Raw genomic sequence first — 25,351 nt, 5'->3', positions numbered from 1 at the left:
AAATAAAGGTAGCACAAATTAGGAGGAAAAATCAATTCATTCACTTAAGAGGAGAAACAGGAAGCATTCCAATCACTTCAATCCACAAAACGCTGTTACATAGAAGAGGGAAAAAAACTTTCTAAGGCAGTCCAATAAAGATAAATTTCGCCGCTTTATTCTTTTGCTTAAAGGACTAATTTATCTTTTAAAAAAAATTCTTTGGGCAATCATTTTCAAAGAAAAAAAAACCTCACCAGCTGGACTCACTTTCACCTTCTTTCCGGAGCCGTCTCCAACTTTGTCAGCCTGGGGGCTGTCTGTTTACCACCGACTTGGAGAACTTCCCTTGGGTCAATCAGGGACTTTGCGGTGTCCCTGAGACCAGCAAGGATTTGTCTCCCTGTCACCGTCTCTCCGGGACGGTTTAGGTTCCTACGGACCGTGCAGCAGGTAAAAGAATCAACAGCGGTCTCGGACTGTCGAGACCGCACGTTTTGTCGTCGCGACGTCTGGCTCGTTCTCTGCAAAAGATGTATTTCAATGTCTTATATGTATTTTGGATTATATCCTCAGCATATTAGCACTGATTGAATATTACAACCCCATGACCACAGGAGCACTGCAGCAGCTGGAACTCTTAAATTTCACAAACTCAGTATTGTAAGTTCAAATGGCTGATGAATAAGTAGTTGTTAACGAAGGACCATCCGTAGTGTATTATCTCACAGCAATTTACAAACTTCTTTAAAGCTGTACATTACATCTAAACTCACACAAGACAGGAGTCTAAAGCACTCCTTTTTGAGAAAATTACACAGACCCAGAATATTCTATTGGAGGTCTGTACATTATCCCTGAGCCAAACTATGTAGGACTTTATATGTTAACACCAGTTACCCTGTTTCCTGGAAAACAAGACCTCCCCAGATAATAAGCCCAATCTGGCTTTTGAACACATATGCTAAAATAAGCCCTCCCTGAAAATATTGCAATACAGCAGCAGCCATGAGGTGACCACACTCGCCACCTCCTGCACCTCAAAAATAAGATCTCCCCAAAAATAAAGCCAAGTGCTTATTTTGGGGGTCAAAAGAAAATAAGAACCCTGTCTTATTTTCAGGGAAACACGATATTTGAACTGGATTTGAAAATCCATTGACAGCTAGTACATAGTGAGTCTCACCTGCTAGTAAGCAGACAGCTGCACTCCCGACCAACTGAAATTTCCATGTAGTCCTCAGAAACAACAGCAAGGATGTCACATTGCAGTAGTTTAAGTTTGAAGTGATAAAAGTATAAATCCTTGTCACAAGGGCTTCTCATTCCAACTCATTCTCATTCAGGCTGCAACTAACACACCAGCCAGGATATGTACATTTCTTTGATCAACAGCCAATTCTTGCAATAGTCAGACTATGGTTACCAACAACAAACCAACAGCTTCATCACAAAGCTTTACTTTTCAGAAGCCCATAGCCTTTTTTTCTAATTGGCAACATCATTAATACAGTTGATCATATAGGATGCTGTGATTTTCGTTTTATTTTTGTCATACGTTCAAAACTCAGGATACACTGATATAGGTACACATTTTAGAAACCCTTTCTCTACCGTTAGATACCCAGCTTGCTGTACTTACTACTTTACTTAGAGATTATACAAACCAATACATGTACACACCCACAAAAGAAAAAAAAAGCTTGTGATATAATAATCACTCTTGATGCATATGAGGGGGAACACATTTTCAAAGTATATTTGTCTCAGATTGCAAATTTTAATCCCGACATTTCTATAATTTATGCTAATTAAAAAAAAGAGGACTCACATTTTTGATACATAAAGATAGATAGATGGATGGATGGATGGATGGATGGATGGATGGATGGATGGATGGATGGATGGATCATAAATGCCTACCACTTCAACCGATTCCAAGCAATAATATATATTTCCTGCAAGGATATTCCAATGATTTTAATTATATTTTAATTATATTCATGCACAGGTCTGGGTCTGTAACTTTCTTTCTCCGTCCCTCAACCTTGCCACATGTAGTGCTTTTTTTCAAATTCATCAACCAATCACATCACATGCCCAAAGTGAATGCTGATCATTGTCTCAGCGGAACAGTAGGCCTTTATTTCATTTAGAGCCAACTGGTTCTTGCAATATATGTTGTTCTTAGTAAGAGTCTTCAAATCCATAAATCAAAGGTCCCCATCTTCTTTCTCTTTCATACCCATTCATTAGAACAAGAAATGCCTTGCTTCATTACGTTCTCGCCCTCTGATTCTATATGTTCTATAAAGTTCTACTCTGATCTTTGTTATCATAGAAATTCCTTACCTTTCTGATCTTGTCACTGTCCTTTTCCTCAGGATTAATTTCTTTAGTTCTCTTCCATACTATTCATCTTAATCTGTTTTTGAGCTCAGGAAGACAAAGACATCTACCACATTTACCCTTTGCTATCAATTGTGAGTTTACTAATTATGTTAATTAACAGTTTCTTTGTTTTCTTTGTATTTAATATTAATCTAGATTTTCAATTTCCATCTTTGTGTTCATGATGAGCTTTTGAAGTCTTATTTTAAGCTAACAAAATGGCAACATCTGGATTTCTCACATTCTTAGAATTTTAACCTCCAAGTTGAATGAATGAATGTTTTATTACAGCCTTTGGCCAATCAATAAATAAATCTCCAAATTTGATTCTGGCTGTCATCTCTTCCAGTCCAGCCATTCTTATAATATATTTGTAATATAACAGAATATACATTCTTGTGTTAAATAAAACTTTTTAAAAGAAACTGTTAAAATGTCATCTAATATTATAAACCCCTTAATTGTGGCACTGTGCAGCAACAGCATTCAGGCAAAAATAGCAGGCAGAGGTCTATGTTAGCAATTAGCCTATGCAGCCACACATCAACCATCACAGACAAGACCAGCTGGCAACTAGAAGGATTATAAACAACGAGCACAAATGTTTAAGCATCATAGCCTAACATTTCAGGATGGGTCACCCCAGGACAGTGATGTACAGCTATAACAAGCTGGATTGGTCCGGACCAGCTGTAGATGAAGTCTACCATTTGCTGTATTGCATTTTGTTATATACATTTGATAAATGCTAGTTAGAAATGTATAAAAAAGTGCAAGCATTATTTGACAAAACCCTTTTTGTTTTCAATATATAAAGTAAAACACTTTTATAGCAATAAATTAAAGACAGGCTTTGAGATAAAAACAATTCAGTGGCGAGTGAGCCAGAACTTTTGTCATCTATGTTTTATTTTGTCAACTGAAGTTAGATTAAATGCTGTTCAATGCCAGTCTTAGCTTTAGCCTCCAACAAACAAATATTATCTTCATGATAATCCCAAGCCTGTTTTCTTAATACACCCAATATCAATGAGTTCAAGCAAGAAAATTAGTATCAGTAGTATTTAAAAATACTAAAACAAGCGTCAAAAATAAAATTAGCCCCCCCCCCAAAAAAAAACAACCATTGAGAATATTTAAAAAAAATTAAAAATAGTTCAGTGGCCATCAAGCCAATCCTAAGAACATCCTAAATCTATTTGGTAAACAGACAAAACTATTAACATATAATAATATCCATGTTTCACAGGAAAAAGATGGTCCTTAGACAAGTCCTTTACAATATATTTAAATGCTTCTATATATTTAAATTTTCCAGCACAGGTAAAATGAATCACTACAGATGGCTTTACACTGAGAGAATAATGTCATCCACATTAACGCCTCGAAAATGACAAGAAGGGGCCTATGGATAAGGAGCGCCTGCTATTTCTTTATTTAAATAACAAGCATACAAGGAGTGCTGACCCACGGAACTACATTCTACTGATATTTGAAATGGGTGCTAAATAGCTCTTTTTCCCCCATTTCTACGGTTGCACTATGCCTTTACTATATACCATAGGGCACAAGTATGAAAAAAGCAAAAAATAAATTTAAAAACTCTGAAATTTGTTTTCAATTCTCCCATTCTATTTCCACAAATGTGACTTTAATTTGTAAATGATATTTATGCATCCAGGTTAGAGAACTGTTTGCAGTGTACACTTCAGGGAGTATACTTCAGTTTCTTTAAGGCTTCTCTGGATGCCCTTTTTGTCTCCAGTGACTACCCGCTAGCTCTTTCTCTTTGATTTAAGAGTTCCTCTCCTGGCCCTGACAGTAAGGTATTTCTGTCCCACAGATTATAACTCACTCTGGGCTATTATTCAACTCCCAAACCCTGGCCCTGCTGCATTTAGTCCAAACATAATATCCTTCATGCATATATTATCTGTCTCCCTATTATCTGGAATCATTTCGGAATTAAATTTCAGTCCTGCAATATTGGCTCGAAGAGCGGCTCGCTTTATGGGCTAGTCAAAGGTTAGAATACCAATCAAAATAACACTGCCGATGCAGCGAGACATTTTAATATTCCAAAACCCGGTAATTGTAAAAGGACATAATATTTTTTCCCTGATTACCCCAAAGGCAACACATGTTAACAAGATGAGGGAGAGAGTGAAAGGATTTCCAGAGTTCAAGACAGCTGCATGACAGATTTAAAGGCAAAGGGGTAGCACACTGGCCGCATACACCCATCCAGGAGTGAGAGACAAGAGAAAACACACCTTCCTTCCTGGATCAGATCAATGCATCTGCCTATACATATCAGTAATTGGACAGTTACCAGTATCATTTCAGTTACCACATGACCAACATGTTGATCTCATCCAATGAGATGAACGAATAAAGTTTGTTTATTTATTAAAAAATTTAAACTTGCTCGGCAGCCAAAGTTATCACAGCGGTTTACAGTAAAACATGACATAATACAACCTGAATTAAAACATGTATAGTAAAATCAAACGAAATACAAAATGAAGACACAATTAAAATTATGTAGCAACAAACTGATCACCAAACTTTAAAACTATCTGAATTAAATACAATTTAAAAGCCTAGGTAAATAAAAAAGGCCTTCCAGTTAGCAACAACATGTACAGAAACATTTTTTAAAAAATGCAAGCTCTACGATATGCTAAACCAGTGGTGGGTTTCAAAATTTTTTATAACCTATTTTATAGGTGTGGCCTGTTTTGTGGGAGTGGCTTGGTGGTCATGTGATGGGGTGGGAGTAGCTTGGCAGTCATGTGACTGGGTGGGTGTGGCCAACTTGTAAAATGTGGTGAAACTCATTTAATGCTGTTGCTTAGCAACCAAAATGTTGGCTCAGAAACTTTGAGATTAGGAATACTAATTAAGCAGGTTCTTTTGCATCAGCTAAGCTATTTTTCCTTGTAGTAAAATATATAAACTTAATGCTTTGATCAAACCAACAATTCAACCAACTTATATTGTATCCCTGATTAAAGTCAGATAAAGATGTTCCACTAAATATAACAGCATATTCTTAGTCACCCCATTCCAATCATTAATTTTCAAGTTTAGAGATGTCCTAAGCATAAGGATAGATGCTCATCACATCCTAATAAAAGGCCAATTGATACTCTTATCTTAGGTTCCATTAATTTGGTCAGGGGTTTTTATTATGGTTGTTGCCAAGAACTGACAGCAGTTCTTCCTCCACATAAATCATGAGCCTTGTGAAAATAGTTTATATGCTTCTGTTAAACCTGCTGCTTGTTAATTTCATTGGAAATTCACTGGTCAGCTCAAGAGCTGATCCTTGGATTTGGTTTGGTTTGTTTTGTTTAAATCCATGATTTTATATACTTCTGTTTGGAATATTAACATATAAGGCAGAGTATTTCAAGAAAGGCTAATCTACCTGTGCTAAAATATATACTAATGTTGTTTTTCGTGTTCAATTGTAACATGCACTACCATAGTAGTGTCAGGTAAAAATCAAGAAACCTTAGGCCTAGTGAATGCCTCATTTGCTCTCAAATAGAACTGTTAATGTATAACAGCCTGGTTTTTCTGTAGTTGTGTACATGATATTCTCAATAAAGATTGCCCCCACCCATTTTTCTTTTCTATACTATTGAGCCCAACATATCTTGAAGGTTCTGTATGAAGGCACTGGGACCAGTCATTAAAAAGATGTTATGAATATGCCGATAGCATTTAGCTCTCCATCTGTGTAATATCTGAATCAGGGGTGGCTATACATGTTCTGAAGCAAATAATAATAATAAACCCAAGTACTAAAACTAGATCTTGACAATATATATTACAGTTGTATGCTTCTTGATATGGGAAGGGACAAAGTGAGGAATCTTCCTGTTCTTAAATACAGTCATACTTTCCAAAATTAGGAAAGCTCACAGGAATGTCACTATCACTGAATGCCCAAATGAACAAGACTGTCTTTATATTCCATTAATATATGGACTTTGTTTAGAAAGCTTTTATCCTTTTTTGATCAAGGACAATCTAACTACTGCTGTTTACATTATTTTAGAATGGAATGGAATGGAATGGAATGGAATGGAATGGAATAGAATAGAATAGAATAGAATAGAATAGAATTCTTTATTGGCCAAGTGTGAGTGGACACACAAGGAATTTGTCTTTGGTGCATATACTCTCAGTGTACATGAAAAGATAAGATGCATTCGGCAAGAATCATAAGGTACAACAATTAATGATAGCCATAGGGTACAAATAAGCAATCATGAAACAATATCAATATAAATCGTAGGAATACAAGCAACTAAGTTACAGTCCTGCTGTCATAAGTGGGAGGAGATGGGTGATAGGAACAATGAGAAGACTAATAGTAATAGTAATGCAGCCTTAGTCAATGGTTTGACAGTGGTGAGGGAATTATTTGTTTAGCAAAGTGATGGCATTCAGGAAAAAACTGTTCTTGTGTCTAGTTGTTTTGGGGATAGGAGTTGAAACAATTTATATCCAGGATGTGAGGGGTCTGCAAATATTTTCAGGGGCCTCTTTTTGACTCGTGCAGTGTACAGGTCCTCAATGGAAAGCAAGTTGGCAGTAATTGCTTTTTCTGCAGTTCTGATTATCCTCTGAAGTCTGTGTCTGTCTTGTTGGGTTGCAGAACCAAACCAGACAGTTATAGATGTGCAGATGACAGATTCAATAATTCCTCTGTAGAACTGTATCAGCAGCTCCTTGGGCAGTTTGAGCTTCCTGAGTTGGTGCAGAAAGAACATTCTTTGTTGTGCTTTTTTGATGATGTTTTTGATGTTAGGTGTCCATTTTAGCTCTTGAGATATGATAGAACCTAGTAATTTGAAGGTCTCTACTGTTGATACTGCATTGTCTAGTATTGTAAGAGGTGGTAGTATGGGAGGATTTCTCCTAAAGTCTACCACCATTTCTACGGTTTTGTGTGTGTTCGGTTCCAGATTGTTCCGGCCGCACCATGAGACTAGTTGTTCAACCTCCTGTTTGTATGCGATTTTATCGTTGTCTCAAATGAGACCAATCACTGTTGTGTCATCTGCAAACTTCAGTAGTTTAACAGATGGATTGTTTGATATGCAGTCATTGGTATTTAGAGAAGAGAAGTGGAGAGAGCACACAGCCCTGGGGGCTCCTGGGCTAACTGTACATGTATCTAATGTGATTTTGCCTAGTTTCACCTGCTGCTTCCTATCTGTTAGGAAGCTTGTGATCCACTTACAAGTGTGTTCAGGTACCGCTAGTTGATTTAGTTTAGTTTAATGCACATATGTGAAAATATCCTTGATCCAAAGGTGCAATTAGTGGGAAATACAGAGACCAGTTTGTTGAGTGAAGCACCTGACCACGGAGATGTTAAAATTGTGGCAGTAACTTGACCTAGCTATTTGGAGATCTTGTTGCTTGTTCCACAGCTCATAGAGCTTTGTAGACAAGACTTCTCAGTGGTAGTACTTCCTCTTTGGAATAAACTCATACCCAAATCCAAGAGGTACCTATCATTATCTCTTTACAAATCTGTCTTCACATACATAGGGTGTGTGTGTGTGTAGGTATGTATGTAAGTATGTATGCATTCTTCCTCTCCATTTAATAGAAATGTTTTTATATTGTTTTAGTTTAATGTACTTTACTCTTGTTTTTTTTCTTTTCATTTTTTATTTATATAACCACTTTGAGATGGGAGTACATGCGAATAATAGAGTAATATATTAAGTGGCTGGATGGAGATAGTACTGGTGATGAATAAGACTGTTTTGTTTGCATGAGAACATCCCTTTTGCTCCCTGTAATCAAAGCTGTTTTATTACACAGCCTGAGGAACTGCATTTTATTATATGGCAATTGCTACTACCAATCGTTTATACAGCATCATCAATGCTCATGGTATTTGCGGACAAAAGAGTTTCTCTTCTCTGAGGAATCTGTAGCACATATTTTGATGATAAAGTTCCATTTTTGGCTCTATTAAGTGCATAACTTTAGATAGATATTTAGAGAAGGGCAATTTTGTGAAGTCCCATAAAGAAGAAAACTCCAAGGGGGGTTCTTATATGGGTAATCTCATTTTTACATATACCTTGCTATCTTGTCCTACATTTTTCCTCACACTAGTACTTTATTCACATGTTTCTATTATTGCACTTAAATATCTTCAAGCATTTCCTGTTTTCCTAGTGCACTTCTCTTCTGATCTAATTGAACTTTTGGCTTTTCCAATTAAAGCAACATAGCTCCTTTGTATGTATGAAAGTTAATTCTGTCCATAGAATCTGTGTGAATGTTAAATATTGCCTTTGACTGTAGCATAAGTAAAGACACAGCAACTATCTCAACACTGTCAATGGACAGAGTTCAAGGGAAAATCTGGTACATAGAAACAGTCTAAAAACATCCATATTTTGGGAAGCATTGCTAGAGCCTGATCTAACCAAGGCATCAAATCTGATAAACTCTCTGTCCCAAGTCCTCACTAAGCTCATGACTCAAAGATACAAGATAGTTCAGTGACATTAAAAATGCAAAAATGCAATATGGTTTGACAAGAAGAAATATTTGAGGACAAAGAAAAATAAAACTTCTGAAAACATACATAGCCATGAACAAGGATTGTGTTTATTCTAAAATCTTTTATCCAGTCACTGCACTAAGTATCAAGTTGCCATTAATACAACTGGGCAAAGAATTCATGCGGGTGCTTGGTGAAATGCACTGAGGCAAGTGAAAACTCAAAGTACTAAGCCAGCAGCAATTCCTGAAAGACTTGGTGTAGCTCAAGGCTCTTCCGGAGGGTTTGCAGGTGGATATGCCCAGATTATGTAGAAACTGCTAGTAAAGCAAAGTACATGTGCATACATGTGGAGATGACTGGAACAGCTTTCAAAGCAGCTATTCCCAGGTTACCAACGGATGCAGCTGTCTCCCCATTTCAAAGAGGAGAATTTCATTTTCCCCAAGGTGTTTCACACCATGTTGCTCTGAGTACTTTGCACAGCCCTACTATTAACCTTTGCATGCTGGAATGTCTTTCTTTTCTTGCAAATCCAAGATGGACTATTGGATCTGATTGCTAGGTGTGGGAAAATGGACAGCTCCTTGTGCAACAATAGCACATCATCATTAAGTCACGCAAGGTCACAACGAATGAATCAGTTTCCTCTATGTTCTAGTGTAAAGAATAGGAAACAATGAAAATGCAGGTGCCTTGACCTTTCTCTAAGAATAGTACTTCCCAATCAAATAGCAAGCCTTTGAGTCACCAAGTTATTTTACCAATGTTAGATACAGAACCAGGGCATAAAATCTATAAATGATTAAAGGTCTCCAAAGGAGCCGTTTTCAAAATGCTCTGAGCCAAACACAGTAGCAAAGCTTCTTTCTCCACTCCTAGACATACTAGAAGTACTGCTGTTATTTTTAAAATATTTTTTTCCAATCTCCCTGAGACAAACAATATCTCGCTGTAAGACTTCTAGCTGCAATTCCATCAGGTTTTTCATGATCTTCATTAGTAATTCTGAAAAATCACCATATCAGCAGCAGAAAGATACATTAAGCTTTGCTAGCCATTACACTCACTTGGCCTCTCCCTTACTACCACTCACTACCTACCATGCATATTCCACTTTTGTTCTTCCCACACACCATGATGATGGGTTTTTTCAATTATCTTTCAAAATCTCTGTATCTTTGGGAAAGTGAAAACATTATATTTTACACATTCTTCTTGAAAATTTGTTTTTTAAAATACCCCAGTAATACAGAAGTGATAAATCAACCCATTCAATCTAAAACAATATTCACTTCACAGAAATTATAGACAAGATTGAATATAACACAATAAAACTGAAAACTGGGGGAAATACTTTGTTGGTGATGTCCTTCTCAATCATAGCCATCTGAACTTAGTCTTCATTGGAATTTTGGCTCTACCTACTCTAAACAGAAATGGAAGTTTTCATTTGTGGCTGTCTCTGGACCATAGGCAAGTCAGCAGAGAAAAAGCCTGGTGCTAGAAGAAAAGCCAGAGCTTTTCCATGAGAAGGAGATTGTTCAAACTGTAAAGTCAATGAAGTCACTTCAGAGACTAGAAAATGGAACGACTTGGCACCAAGTCGAATTCTACTGTTCTTATACTAAGCATGTGTCACATCCCTCTGACCAAGTCAGCATGAATCATTACATCTGATAAGAAAGCAAGTGATTTACAACTGATGCTAACCCCAAAAGTTATTTCCCCTACTGTGATCTGTAACTATGTCTCTATCCTGAGATTTTGTGCTGTCCCCATTCTAAGATACAACCACCCCACCCATGTGAATTATAACCCAAGCTCTATACATGAAGCTGCTTTTCTTAGAAAGCATAATATTTCCCTCCATTGAAATGTCAGAATAGATTATATGAAAGCCAGACTTTTAAAACAAAAAATCAATAGCCCAATTGAAAAAGTTGTAAGAAGTACAATATAGCAAAGAGTTTTACCTAACTCATATCAAATAATATCATACAGAAATCTTTTACTTTTCTTCCTGATACATCCATCAATATTGATTAGTTATATTATTTCTAGACATTCACCAGAACTTTAGTGAACTTCAAATGGCAATTCCTAATGGTTTCTGGGTGGCACAAAGTCCCCAACATACTTTCATCTTATATATGCAGAACGGCAGCAATAAGCTAGGACATTCACTCTTGACAGCAGGGAAGGAAGAAAATCCTTGTCAAAGTAAGGCACGTGCTGCCAGCTTCTCCCTCATTACACTTGTGCCCTACTCCAAATTGACAAAACAGATTGTGCTAATTTTCCTCCTATAACTGCTCAGATTACCTCTTAGATTTGTTTATGTAACAAAATGAGAAACAGTACTATCAGCAATTTCATCTGGCAAGCTTTTATTTAATGAGAATAGAATTTAAAATGCCAAACTATGCAATTTGTTTATACTATGATTCAAACAAAATGACCATTGGGGCTTACCTGAATGGTCGTTCTCTAGGCTGCGGGAGAGTCCAAGCATGGGTTAACTTCAGCTTGCTGCCCAAGGACTGAGTTCAAAGTTTGTGTAGCCATGCCTCCTGCTCCTTTTAGAGGCCAGTTTAAAAAAACGAAGGGATGAGACCCAGAAGGATGCGGTATGTTGATGTATTATGTCCTTAGAGGTGGTAACCTGAGCACCAACTGACGACCCCAGGGTGGGGTTGGACTCTCCCACAGTGCCTAGAGAACGACCATTCAGGTAAGCCAACAGTCATTCTCCTAGGCGCTGCTTGGAGAGTCCAAGCATGGGACATACCCAAGCTATGTGATCCCAGGGAGGGAAGAAGGATTGTTCTCGTTAGCAGGAGCCACAAGGACCCGTTGCAAGACCCTCCTTCCAAAAGAATTCAATTTGTAATTCCGTATGAATGGAGATGGCGAGGACCAGGTAGCTGCCCTGCAGATCTCCTCAATGGATGCTTACGTGGCCCAAGTTACGGCACTCCTCGTAGAGTGAGCCATTATGTGAGCTAGAACCGGCTTGGGCTGATGTTCATAAGTCAGCTTAATGCAAGCACGTAGCCAACATCCTATAGTTGAAGATGATACCTTTCTGCCCATGGAACCAGGTTGAAAGGATATGAAGAATGATTCCAACTTGCAGAAGGAAGCTGTCCTTTTCCTATATATGCGCACCGCGCAACATACATCCAGTGTATGCCAAACAGTGGATGTCTGGGGCGCGGGCAGAAATTAGGAAGAATGACTTCCTGCATCCTATGAAATAAGGTATTAATTTTTGGGAGGAAAGACAAGTCCAGCCTAAGAATGACCCAGGATGTACAATACAAAGGTCCTCCCTGACCGAAAAAGCTGCCAGCTCCGAAATTCTGCGAGCCGAAGTGATAGCGATAAGAAAGGCAGTCTTAAAGAATAAATGCCGGACGCTAATGGAACAGATCGGTTTGAATGAAGCCAAAGTTAAAGCCTGCAGGACAATCGATAGATCACAAGTTGGGTATCGGTGTACAGGCGGAGGACCGAGGTTGGTAGCCCCCTTCAGGAAGCTGCGAACCCTGGGATGCCTGCTGAGAGGTTGAGAAGTGTCTCTGGACAAGTTGGTGGCTAAGGCAGCTGTCTGTCACCAAAGAGTGTTGCGTGCGAGAGACCCTTGTCCAACCCCTCCTGGAGAAAATCCAGAATTTGTGGGATTGTCATCGTGGTAGCGTTGATGTGGTGAAAATGGCACCAAGATGTAAAGATAGTCAATGTAGCATCATAGATTCGGACAGTGGAAGGTTGCCTGGATGCCTGGATGGTACGGATGACCTCGTCAGAAAATTTGTCCTGTCTCAGGAGGTCCCCCTCAAGTGCCAAACAGCCAACTGGAGCCATTAAAGATCCGGATGAGGGCTGACCCCTTGGCTGAGGGAAATCTGCTCCTGAGCTATGCGCCAATGTTTGGTCACCGAAAGACTGACAAGGTCAGCATACCAGGACCTTCTTGGCCAGCGAGGTGCAACCAGTAGAACTTCTGCTCCCTCTGTTAGGATTTTTCTGATCACCTGAGATATTAGAGGGAGAGGCATAAAAGCGTAAAGGAGGCTGGGAGACCAGCGACAGCGAAGAGCATCCATTCCTTCTGCACCCGGGCAGTGGAACCGTGAGAAGACCTGGGGGATGTGCATGTGGTCCGGACTGGCGAAGAGGTTGATCGTCAGAAGGCCAAATCTCTGAGATAGCTGGCAAAACAGAGATGGGTGAAGTTGCCTTTCCGAGTTGCTGATGGTAGTTCTGCTTAACCAGTCCGCGATCACGTTGTCCTCCTCCGAGATGTGGTCTGCTTTCAATGACTCGAGGTGACACTACGCCCATCACCCTAGGGCCTCTGCCTCTGACATGAGGGCCCTCAATCGAGTCCCGCCCTGGTGGTTTAAGTGGGCTTTGGTGGCGATGTTGTCTGTTAGTATTAAGACGTGGAGCCCTTCAATGTGCTTGCGGAAATGATGCAGGGCTAGTCTGACGGCTCTGAGCTCCAGCCAGTTTATGTTGTGAGAGAGTTCCACTCGCGACCACCTGCCCTGTGTTATGTGCATTTGTAGATGGGTGCCCCCGCCATACAAATTGGCGTCTGTTGTTATGATGAGACACTCTGGATCCTTGAAGAAGGACCCCCTTCCTCAATGCTTCCAACTGCCACCACCTGAGCGATCGAAGCAACCTTGGGAGAACTTGTACCACCCTCTGGGAATTGCTGGCTTTGCGCCTTTGAACTGGAAGGAGGAATCACTGAAGTTCCTGTGCATGCAATCGTGCCCAGGGAACTACTGCAATGCACGAGATCAGTTTCCCCAACAATTGGGATAGAATCACGATGGATGCCGACTTGGATGCACGGACCATCGTACAAGGGATGTAATGCTGTTCACCCGCTCCTGCATGAGAAAGACCTTGCAGGTTGTGGAGTCGATCACCCTGCCTAGGTGTTGGATTCTGGAGGTTGGCGACAAGTGGCTTTTCTCCAGGCTGACAGAGAATCCATGCCTTTGGAGCGTGCAAATGGTGGTATTGAGGTCTTGATGTGCTTGTGCCATGGACAACGCTTGTATCAGGATGTTGTCGAGGTAGCACTGGAGCCTCACTGGATGAGATCGGAGATGCGCTGCGACTGCGGTGAGGAGCTTGGTAAAAGTCCCAATGACATGCAGAAAGGTAGAGCTTTGTACTGATAATGTTTGTCTGCAAACTAGAACCTTAGGAACTTGCGATGCACTGGGTGAATGGGAACGTGCAAGTACGCCTCCTTCAGGTCAATTGATGTCAAGAAGTCGCCTTTCCTGATGCAACCCAATATGGTCTGAAGTGACTGCATTTTGAAGCGCTTGTATGCAAGATGGATGTTAAGTTTCTTGAGGTCCAGTATAGCTCTCCACCCTCCCGAGGACTTTGGGACCTGGAAGAGGGTGGAGTAGAATCTTCTTCGCTCTTGGCCCACAGGAACCTACTTGATGGCCGCTATGTCCAGTAAATGTCAGATCTCTGTCTGCATCAGTTGACTTTTGTGGTCGGATTTCGGGATTGGGCACTGGACAAATGTCTACGGAGGAATAGAGAGGAAGTCTAGGGTGAGCCATGATGGACGGTGTTCAGGACCCATGCGTCCATCGTCATTGCCTCCCACTGGGCAGCATATAGTTGGAGACGCCCGCCTATGGGAGGGGACTAATGATGGTCACTTATTTCTATGAAAGGGGCAGTTGGAAAAACCCCTTGAAAGGGCCTGTTGTCTGCCCTTGCCCTGAAACAATGCCCTAGCGTGGGAGCGATCCTGCATCTGGGGATAAGACTGGTTAAATCCTACAGAGTTGGCTGGAGGATCCGCATTCCGAAAGGGCTGCCTACGAAAAAAAAGAGTGGCCCTTGTGGTCCGACTTCCTGGTAACAGATGGTAAGAGCTTGCATTTATCCTTGGATTCTATTAAGACTGAATCCAAGGCCTCCCCAAAAAGCTTTCCCCCTTTGAAGGGAGCGGAAGCAAGCTTCCACATCGACCTCATGTCCACCTGCCAGTGGCGGAGCCAAAGCAGATGGCGCGAGGTCATGTTGGAAGCTAGAGCTCTTGAGAAAAATTTGGTGGCATTGAGTGAGGCATCTGCCGAATATTCGACTGCTGCAATAATTTTGTTGACATCCTGTTGCAACCTAATGTCGCCAACTGGCAGTTTGGATTGCAATTTACGCAGCCAGAAGAGTGATGCCTATTGAAAAAGGAAGAGGAGAAGGTAGCTCTCATTGCCCACACAGTAGCCTGGTGGGTTTTGTGACAGGCCTTCTCCGCCTTCTTATCTTCCGCTTTAAGGCCCTCCAGCAGATCAGCTGGAAGCACAAAACTGGCGGTTAGGGCGACTATGGGATCATCTACAAGAGGAAGCTTTAAAAGATCCTCAATATTGCTCTCCCTAGAGCTTTTTGTCCACCCCACTGGGATTTGCCATTGACCCAGGCTGCGCTCACCGATGCTGGATAACATCCAGGAAAAGCTATGGGGCTGGTACCAATTCCTGGGGTGGGGTGGTTTCCTTGAAAAGACTGGCACTTGGATCCTGAGATCCAGTGGCCTCCTTATTGCCCTGCTCTGGGGTCCCATCTGGGTGGATGCCCTGGCCTTGGGGAGGATAGCTTTGAACATCGAGAATTTGAATAACCCTGAGAAAGCAGGCTTGTCAGGGACTGGATTTTCATCCTCCAATAAATCTGGGGCCTCCTGTCCACCCTCCTCCACTTTCGACTCCTTGCTAACAGCAGAAGAGACAGGAGATGAGGACCTGCCTGCCTGGTCCTTGGAACGTGTGGCCTAGATCTAGATCGGCCCTGGCGAGGCAGACAGTGACCCAGCTGCTTCATGCCCTTAGCAATACTCTGAGATATCACGCTTGCGATGACCTCCTTCATTTCATTGGAAAGATTATGGCCCTGGTCCTCAGCTGGGCAACAGCCGTTGGTTCTAAGATTAGGGGACGGAAAGTCCTCCTCCTCAATGAGGGAACAGGCGTCATGCACTGAATCTTCAACCAGGCAAGGGCTGAGGGATCTAGGGTATGCCCTGGATGGGTTGGGTGATGGATCAAGATTCCCTTCCTCCACCAGGTATGGTGAAATGTCCCCATGAAAAGAGGCAGGGAAGGCCCAGCAGAAGCCTCTGCAGGCAGAGGAGGAGGCCTGGCAAGCCTTTGGGCTTTTTGGAATTGTTTCTCCAGGGCCCTCTGGCGTCTCTCTCTATCTTTTCAGCAGCCTTGGACACCTTCTTAGGTTTGGGCTGTTTTCCCTTTGGTGGACGCCCAGCACCCTCACCCTTGCCAGCAGGCCCGGGCCTGCTATGCTTACTGGTGGAAGGACCTGCTTGTTCAATATCCTCGGCTGTGCTGGTGGATGCCATTGCTAGAGAATCAGGACAGAACAAATTTCTTCCCCTCTGCAGGGCTGTTGTGCAATGTAAATTGCAACCAGTCAAATGAGTCCAAGATGCTTAAGTCTCTGCCCTGGAGTGATGTAAGGGCTCAAGCAGGAACAAAATGGCGTCTAGCAGTAATGTCCAGAGCGGCCGCAGATCCATGCCCAAATTAAAGCAGGTTATGGCCAAGACAGATAGCCAAACACTCTGCAGCCGCTCAGAATGTTCTTCTTGGGGAGGGGGAGACCTGTCTGGAAGCCCGAAGCAAGGCCTGCAGAGTTAACACCCCTCCCAGCGGCGATCTGCTCTTGGAGGCAGGCAGCGGCAATGCAAACGGCCAGAATAAATTCGTGCCCAATTCAAAAGGTCCAAAATGGCCACTGCGCGGCTCGGAACGACACTGGGGACTGTCAGCAATCCGGAGAGCTCTTAGGAGTCTCCAGAACAAGAATTAAGTCCTCCAACAGCGTTTGGGGCACTCCTAGGCTACCTACCCCCAGGCTCGTCAGCAGCCGCTGAATGAGCCCCCCGCTGTGGTGCCTCAACCGCGATGATCGCGGAAGGTAGCTTCACTCCAAGCAGCCTCAAGCTGAGGGGAAAAAAAAATTCAAATTGCAAGAGAACCTAAACTATCAGACTAACAACAAAAATAACAAAGGCTACACTATACCAGACTGTTTGGAGAGTCCAACCTGTTGCTCAAGGACTGGAGCTCCCCAACTGTGCCCTTTTAGGGCAACTGAGTTTTTAAAACTGGCCTCTAAAAGGAGCAGGAGGCGTGGCTACACAACCTTTGAACTCAGTCCTTGGGCAGCAAGCTGAAGTTGACCCATGCTTGGACTCTCCAAGCAGCGCCTAGGAGAATAATGTTAAGAGCTGCAATTCTATGTGCTGCACAGTTTCTTGATTCCACTTTCAATTTCTACTCCCTAAGCATATAATATAAAGAGTTGGGTTCAGTCAGGGTGGAGCTACATATTAATCTATATAGACTTGTGAGAAGCTTTTTAGAAAAATGTATTGTTAGGGTCCGATAATATGTTTAAGCTCATAAAAGCAAAAAAAGAAACTTAAACGGGGGCTTGAGAAAGAATCAGTTTTTATTCTATGATTGTAGGTTAGCCATTTCAAACACACAAGAGGATATGCAAGAAAGAGCTACGAACTGCAGAGAAGATGTAACCCCTTATATATTGTTTAGAAACCTTATAAAACCATCAGTTAACTCTCCAATAACCATCAATCAAACTTCCAATCCTGGCATCTTTGATTTGTGTATTCCTTGAACAGGATACAGCCTCTTAATTAGCATAATTAGAGTTATCACTTCCTGATCATCTTCTTGGTGTTCACAATTGGCTACTTAGCCCCCTGTTGCAAGGAAGGGAATTCTCACAGATGAAAGGCGTGGGTTTTTTACAGTTCCATTCCATTCTGTGATACATTCTGGATCCATAGATTGCAAGAGATTGATAAGAGTTCAAATGGCAAGGAATATACATTTTAACAAACACCAGTTGTTCTGTTGCAGGAAGTCTGATGTAGCATATTTGTGTTATAAATCCAAAGGCATATTGCTAGATACATAATGCTATTTACAAGAAATACAAATCTAAAGGTATACAAAGGCATAATATATGTTTTACAGGAAACAACAACTTCCTACTAATTCTAGTATTCCAGTATATTGGATTCTGGTATTATTTAGTACATCTTTATTATTATTTCCCTTCAGTAAGATATTTGAATAACCTAACAATAAAGTGTGAACCAAGAAATGAAGGAGGCATCCATGCCTCAGCAGCTATAACTACATGTAACTACAAAAGAAAAGAGGATCAGTGGTAATTTTATTGAAGTGAATAAAACAAAAAGTCTTCAGCATTTTAAAGACCAAAAATAGCTAGCTAATATTTGGGGCAGGGAGGAGGGAGGGGAGAGTCAGAAATTCTAGGGAAGAAAGATTTAGATATGCCCCAATTGACCCAGCCTAACCTAGGGAAATGCTAAGTTATTATGCATATAGATGCTATTTCAGGATGCCCACAATGAGATTTTCCAGCTGCAGACCATATTCCATCAAGTACAGTAAGACTCTATTAGGAGAAATACAATAGGAACTTTGCTTCACCCAGGTTCTGAGAAAATAACTCCTCATTTCAATGCAAAACAGCAGCGCTTATTAAATACCTCCTTGAAGGAAAAGAAGGAGAATACCAGAGAAGGAAGGGGAAATGATGGAAATGAAGAGACAACAAAGACTGAGATGGGGGAGGGCAAAAGAGACATATCAGCAATGAAAGTACCTTTTTGAGATTAATCCACTGTTTGAAGTAATCAGCAACTGGAAGCCCTAAGTACTGGCATTGTCCAGGTAACCTGTAAGGAAAAGAGCAGGTTGGTTTCAAGCAGAACAATGGAAGTACCCAAGGAGAAAGGAGAGATCATGGAATGTACCATCTGTATTTGAGCTAAGACCTCAGTCTTCTTAGGAGTACATGTCTCTCTAGTTCAGACATCCCCAACCTTTTTGGAAAGCTATGCACATCTTACATTTTGAAAACAAATTATTATTAAGCAAAGAAATATGGTTGCCTCGAGGTGTTTGCCTATTCACAAATTGGCTACCATTATGGGTAGGCAATCTCTGTAGTCCTTCAGATATTTGTTTTGAACTTACTATTGTATTTAAAATTAAACATTAATTGTTCTATAAAAGGTAGAACAGAACAGTGGAAAAGAAAAAAGAAAAAAAAATGGTAAAGAGTTGCATAGAACTTAGGCGCACAGAAATATTTCTGTGATGATCAATCCTCTTTAATGGCATGATTTCTCCCCCAACCCCATTCCTTCATTGGAAAACAAATACAGCTGCAATTCAAAAATACAAAATAATTAAAATGTAGTTATAATGCAAACTACAGAAATCTAAATAATATTTTAGAAAAACCATAAAAGGAAAAAAATGGGTTAAATCAGATGGAACCAACAGATCATAGATTTCTCCCCCTCCCCTCAAAAATCTTCTTTGTGTTAGCTCCAATATATATTAACATGGTTATAAACTAGCGGATCATTTACCATCAGTGCCAACTCCAAATAAAGCACAAATCCTCACATTTGTCTCAATTTTTAGGAACTAAAAGATAAACAAATTGAAAACAATTACAAGTATTTTGGGAGTACTTACAAAATATATTTGTTTGATTATTTGTCTTTAAAGAGTAATATATTTCATATATTTCATATATATGTCATTTCATGTGCCAGAATTCATCGTTTACAAAGATACACAGCCCCACAGATATTATGACAACTCTCTATATTTGTTTTATGGCTTGCAACAGATACTTTCTTGTGTCATACAATCTCTTTATTGACTAATAGATGTACTCAATGAAATGAGTTGTAAAATGACTTTTCCCACAGCTATCACTCAAAATATTTTACATTAGTCTGAACACAGTATTTAAAGTTAATGGAGGTAAATACACAATGCCACAATGCTAAGTAGCAGGTTTTTGAGGGAGAAGGAGAAGCCATTCAACACAGTAATGCTGGGGGGGGGGGGGGGGGGGCGGACAAGATTCATCTTGAATTGTCCTTTGTTTCTTTAAAGTTTAAATACCCTCCTCAGACTTAACACCTCGTAGAATTAAGATAATCAGAAAAGAGTTTGCCAGAACAAGCATATGTAGGCAAGGCACAAACATTTAGCATTCTACAATATGAAACTCAGTTCTCCTATTTCTGTCTTTAGAAGCAAACAAAAGGGGACAAGAACTGAACTTTGGGATCAGGTCAATACACCTGCTACATAACCCATAACACAGATTCACATATACAGCCTTCCGCTGCTGGTGGAGAAAAGAATGGACATTGCGGCCATTAGTTTAGAATGTAAATTCATTTATACTCAATCAACTTGATTGATATGGGGTAGTTAACAGGTCGTATTGCTTATTAATGCTTTGCTAAAGATTTTTAGATATGCTTTGAATGCTGGATTGGGTATGAATTAGGTGGCCATAGGAAAGACCAAAAATTAATTAAATAAGTGATTAATAGATTCATTTACACATGGTAATTACTTCAATCCAAGCAATTGGATATGCAAATCAAGCATGCTCTTTGCACCCAGCACTTTGATGTAAACTGTGCTCCTTAAACTGGTTTTTTTTTTCCAGAAAAAAGGAGGGAGAAGAGATTGGACAAGGCAGAGTCAGTGAAGAGAAAGTACTTTATCCAAAAAGGTAATATATCCTTCCTCTACGTATCTTATCTACAGCCTTAAACTGTGTTGATGTACACAGACAACATACCAAAAGACTGCAATGAGGCAGTGTTCGTTCAACGTATCTGGAGGATATTAGGCTGGGAAAAGACATCAAATGGCCTGGTTAGCAAAAGCAAAATAAAACAGTAATTTTCTTGTTTAAATGTCCATTACCTCCGCTCTACAGTTAAGCAAGTAATAATATTTAGTTACTTGAAGAAGGGCGTGGTGGCTCAGTGGCTAAGACGCTGAGCTTGTCTATCAGAAAGATTGAATCCCTAGCGCCGCATAACGGAGAGAGCTCCTGTTACTTGTCCCGGCTTCTGCCAATCTAGCAGTTTGAAAGCATGTAAAAATGCAAGTAGAAAAATAGCAACCACCTTTGGGAAGAAGATAACAGCGTTCCGTACACCTTTGGCATTTAGCCATGCCGGCCACCTAACTACGGAGATGTCTTCAGACAGCGCTAGCTTTGGCTTTGAAATGGAAATGAGCATCGCCTCCTAGAGTTGGGAATGTCTAGCGCATATGTGCAAGGGTAACCTTTACCTTTTTAACATTTAGTTTCACTGAATTAAGAATTATGTGTTTCTGAGTGACATAGGTGGATATGTTTCTTTCCTTAATTACAGAGATGAGGAACATGCACACCTCCAGTCCGTGTATAAAGTCCTTGGGCTTTTCCTGATCCAAACTGTCAAAAAGTAGTGGTAATATTTTCTGTCATTTGAATCAGGAAACACTTAAAATCCACATTATAAGCCCACTTGTAACCTTAACAGAACTAAAACCTCCACCCAGAAAAACAAAAGCAAAATAATTGGCCCTACCAATTTACATCATCACCTCACCTACTGAATAAAACTTAAGGATGAGAAATGAAAAGGAACACAGTTTTCCATACACTCAATCAAACTTTCTAAGACAAAATGTGTACCTGGCCACCAACATAGATGACTCCAAAGGCTCCAATTACAATTGGGACAACACATGATTTCTTTTTTCACAGTCGCTCAACCTCAATTTGCAAGTCTCGGTATTTTGTGATTTTTTCTTGCTGTTTATCTTCAATTCGTACATCACCATGTATTGCAATGTCAATGAACTAAACTTTTTTCTTTTCTTGTTATGTCAGGTGTGTTGTAGGCCAAGTGCCTCTCAGTCTGCATTCTGAAATCCCACAAGATCTTGCCTTTCTCATTCTCTAAAACCTTCTCAACCTTTTATTTATTTATTTTTATTTATTTATTTAATTTATAAACTGCCCCCTCTCCCCGAAGGGACTCGGGGCGGTGTACAGACAATATACAAAAAGAATAACAAAGCAACACACAAAACCAGATAAACCAACTTAAACACACAGTCCGTACAAAACTAAACTATTTTACGATAATTAAAATAGTACCAATTAAAAACCAATTTAAAACCCCAAAATTTAAAAATTTAAAATGCCATCCAGGAAGGTCAGGATTCAATTATACTATATTTTGCTTTCGATTACAATTGAGCCAGGCCAGCTAATTTGAACAAGTGGGTCTTGAGTTTCTTACGGAAGGAGCGGAGATCAACAGTAGTTCTAATATCGGGGGGGAGGTCGTTCCAGAGGGTTGGGCCCATCACAGAGAAGGCCCTACTCCTGGGCACCGCCCACCCGCATTGCTTAGCGGAAGGTACCCGGAGGAGTCCCTCTCTGTGAGAGCGGATTGGCCGTAGGGATGTGTGGGGTAGGATGCGATCCCGCAGATAACTAGGTCCTGAGCCATGGAGCGCTTTAAAGATGATAATCAACACCTTGAAACGCACCTGAAAAGCCACAGGCAGCCAGTGCAGCTCGCGCAGGAGCGGTGTTACATGGGAGTACCTAGTACTCCCCATTATTGTCCGCGCGGCTGCATTCTGGACCAGCTGTAGCCTTCGGGTGCATCTCAAGGGGAGCCCCATGTAGAGAGCATTGCAGTAATCGAGACGGGATGGTCTGATGGTCCCAGTGGCTTTTGCTGTACTCAAATCCAAACTTTTGGCACAATTTCCAGTGAATAATCTTAGCAACGCGGTCATGGCGTTGTAGGTAGTCAGTTTGTGAAATTTTGCTGCACCCACTGATCAAGTGGTCGACTGTCCCATCTCTCTCATTACAGAGGCAACATTTGCTGTTGGTGGTAACATGTTGAATGTTTGCCTTCATGCAGTTTGTGGCTAAGGCTTGTTCTTGAGCTGCCAAAATAAAGCCTTCTGTTTCTTTTTTCAGTACTCCTGATCTTAACTTTGCCTTCAATACTTTTCAAGCATTGACCATGCATAGCTTTGCTTTTCCAATTTTCAGCTCACTTCTCAATTACTTCTTTCTTATTTTCAGCTTTTAACTTAGTTGTCTTCAAAAGACCTCCTTTATTTACTTCCTTAATCATTGGTTCTTCACTTTTCTGGATGTAATCATTCAAGCTGTGTCTTTCTTTTCATTATTATTATTAGTAGTAGTAGTAGTAGTAGTAGTAGTAGTAGTAGTAGTAGTATATTTTTTGGAGTTATTAAAAAAATATTTTTGCACCAAATTATACGTCAAAGAAGTGTTCTTGGCAGTACATGGCAGTTTTGCCATTCTGAAACGATAGAGAAGGAAAGCTGAAGTAAATTGGAGGCAAGGTCACATGGTTTTCCTTCTCTTTTTTCTTCCATCTGGAAAAGAAGAGCCCAGCTTGCAGTGATAAACAGCCATGCTTTGGTTATCACTTTCCTTAAGTTGAGAAGAGGCAACGAGTGATAGATGGCCAGGAATTTGGTTATCGGGCAAGGCTGTCAGCCAGAGTTTCAGATAGCGCACACACATTTAGCAGAGCATCATTATGCAATGGCATGGATCTAAAATATGGCCGAGGGTATTGAAAGAATGAAAGAACAGGATTTGGGGGGTGGGAACAAATGGAGCAACAATAAAAGAGTACAAGCCCGAGGATGTTATCATCCTAGTGACACCTTTTATCTCTGCCTGGTTAGTTAAAGGAGGACACAAATTGGTCCTTCCTCCACCATTGTATCCCCTTGTATAAACACAGGCAGATAAAATGTGTCACCAGTGTGATAGCATATCAATTTAACCCTAATTATCTAGGGGGTCATGCTAAGAAATAAGAGTTTCACATTTCAACAGGTCCCTCCATTTCTTTTATGGAGGTGCCACATCAATAACACGGGGAGGGAAAAGGGGGGCAACAAGAAAGGGAGGCAGCTTGTAATTGAATTCAGTCACTCAGGTGGTCCTACTGTATGAAAAATTAATGTGCAAGTCTCCCAGCTAATCATAAATGGTTATTGTCCACCTGTTAGGTTTGGAATGTCAGAAACCTACAAAAAATAGCGTTATTTTTTATATTCTTAATCTTTTAGTACCTAGCTGGCATTTTTAGAGAATTTCCTCTTTCTAAAACTGGAAGAAAATATTCAATCTTATAGATCTGGTCTTGGTTTTAATAGAACTCAGTATGCTCATGTTCTAAAAATATTTAGAATGCACTGTAATGTTTGCCTTGGTAAAGGTCCTTCTACACAGGTAGTAGGAGGAAGAGAGCTACTTGCCTCCACACTCATGATATGGTCTTAAAAAGATTACATCCTGCTTTAATATTTTTATGTTTAAAATATTAATAGCTCATTCTGCAATCATCTAATAGCTAAGGAAGCCTTGCAGAAAAGCTTCTAAATTGCATACAAATGATCTGAAGATACTGTTGCAGAAAAATGAGGAAGTGGAACGACACAATCTCTTCCTGCATCTCAACATCATACAACATTTATGTTGCATTTTATAAACAAGACAGCAAAATTGTGGCCATGCATGTCTCCAAGGCACAGCCCTCATTTGTCTGGAAAATTTAAGACATGACTGTGAAATATATGTTGTATCTATAAAACACTACTGTTCCTCAAGTGTAATTTACCATCTCAAGATACACATAGTGTTGCTGCTAATCTAGAATGAATCTTTAGTACAAAACAGCCAATGAAAAAGCTATGCTTTGCTTTGATAATAGAGATGTAAGATAACAACAACAACAACAGACAAAAACTTTTAGGAGAAGATAATTATTTACTTGGAAAGATACAGGATTAATATTCAATGCTAGATGCATTTAGCAAGCACCAATTTATGAATTGAATGCCGAATTATGGATCTTGAAAACCTGAATCTAATTAAAACTACAAAATATATTATGGCATAAATTTTTGTAAGCACATTATTATTTTTTCCTAAAGGTGTACTTAAAAGGTGTACTTCACATCACGTAACACTCAAAAACTTAAGATATATAGATATAACGTAGAGATCAGGAGGAGTCTGGTAGCACCTTTTCAGACTAACACAAATTAGCTTTATGCGACATCTACTGCATCTTCATCAAATGCAATAGATGTCAAAATTGATCTGTGGGAGCAGAGGAAACAGAAGGTGTAGCTTATGCAGATATAGGTTACATGTGAGACAGATAACAATTGCAATATGTTAAACATCCATTGTGTTTGCTGGGACCTCCAGAAATACCCTGAAACCTTTTGATATAGGTGAGTTCAGAAATCTCTCACACAATTGTACTGGTAACATTTCTTTTTACCAAGGCTACTTTGAGATCTGTACTGGAGTGTCTATGATACGGCTTTGTCTTGATTCCTGATGTCAAACTTGGATCCATTAATTACTTTGTGCAGTTTGGCCTGTTACTCCTACCTAGAATCCAGA

At 40.3% G+C, this 25,351-nt stretch overlaps 1 protein-coding gene across 1 annotated transcript in view; it reads right to left on the bottom strand.

Moving 5' to 3' along the window:
- Nucleotides 1-25,351, bottom strand: part of ERI3 (ERI1 exoribonuclease family member 3) — a 236,655-nt gene that overhangs the window by 137,316 nt on the left and 73,988 nt on the right. The window contains exon 6 of the mRNA XM_081946340.1: nucleotides 18,650-18,722. Within this exon, the coding sequence (XP_081802466.1) occupies nucleotides 18,650-18,722 (73 nt within the window). The remainder of the gene's footprint in view (nucleotides 1-18,649; nucleotides 18,723-25,351) is intronic.

This window comes from Natrix helvetica (genome assembly GCF_964273705.1).
Source record: "Natrix helvetica genome assembly, chromosome: 3".
NCBI lineage: Eukaryota > Metazoa > Chordata > Lepidosauria > Squamata > Natricidae > Natrix > Natrix helvetica.
The sequence above is the reverse complement of the archived record's forward strand: the minus strand, read 5'-3'. Positions and strand labels throughout refer to the sequence as shown.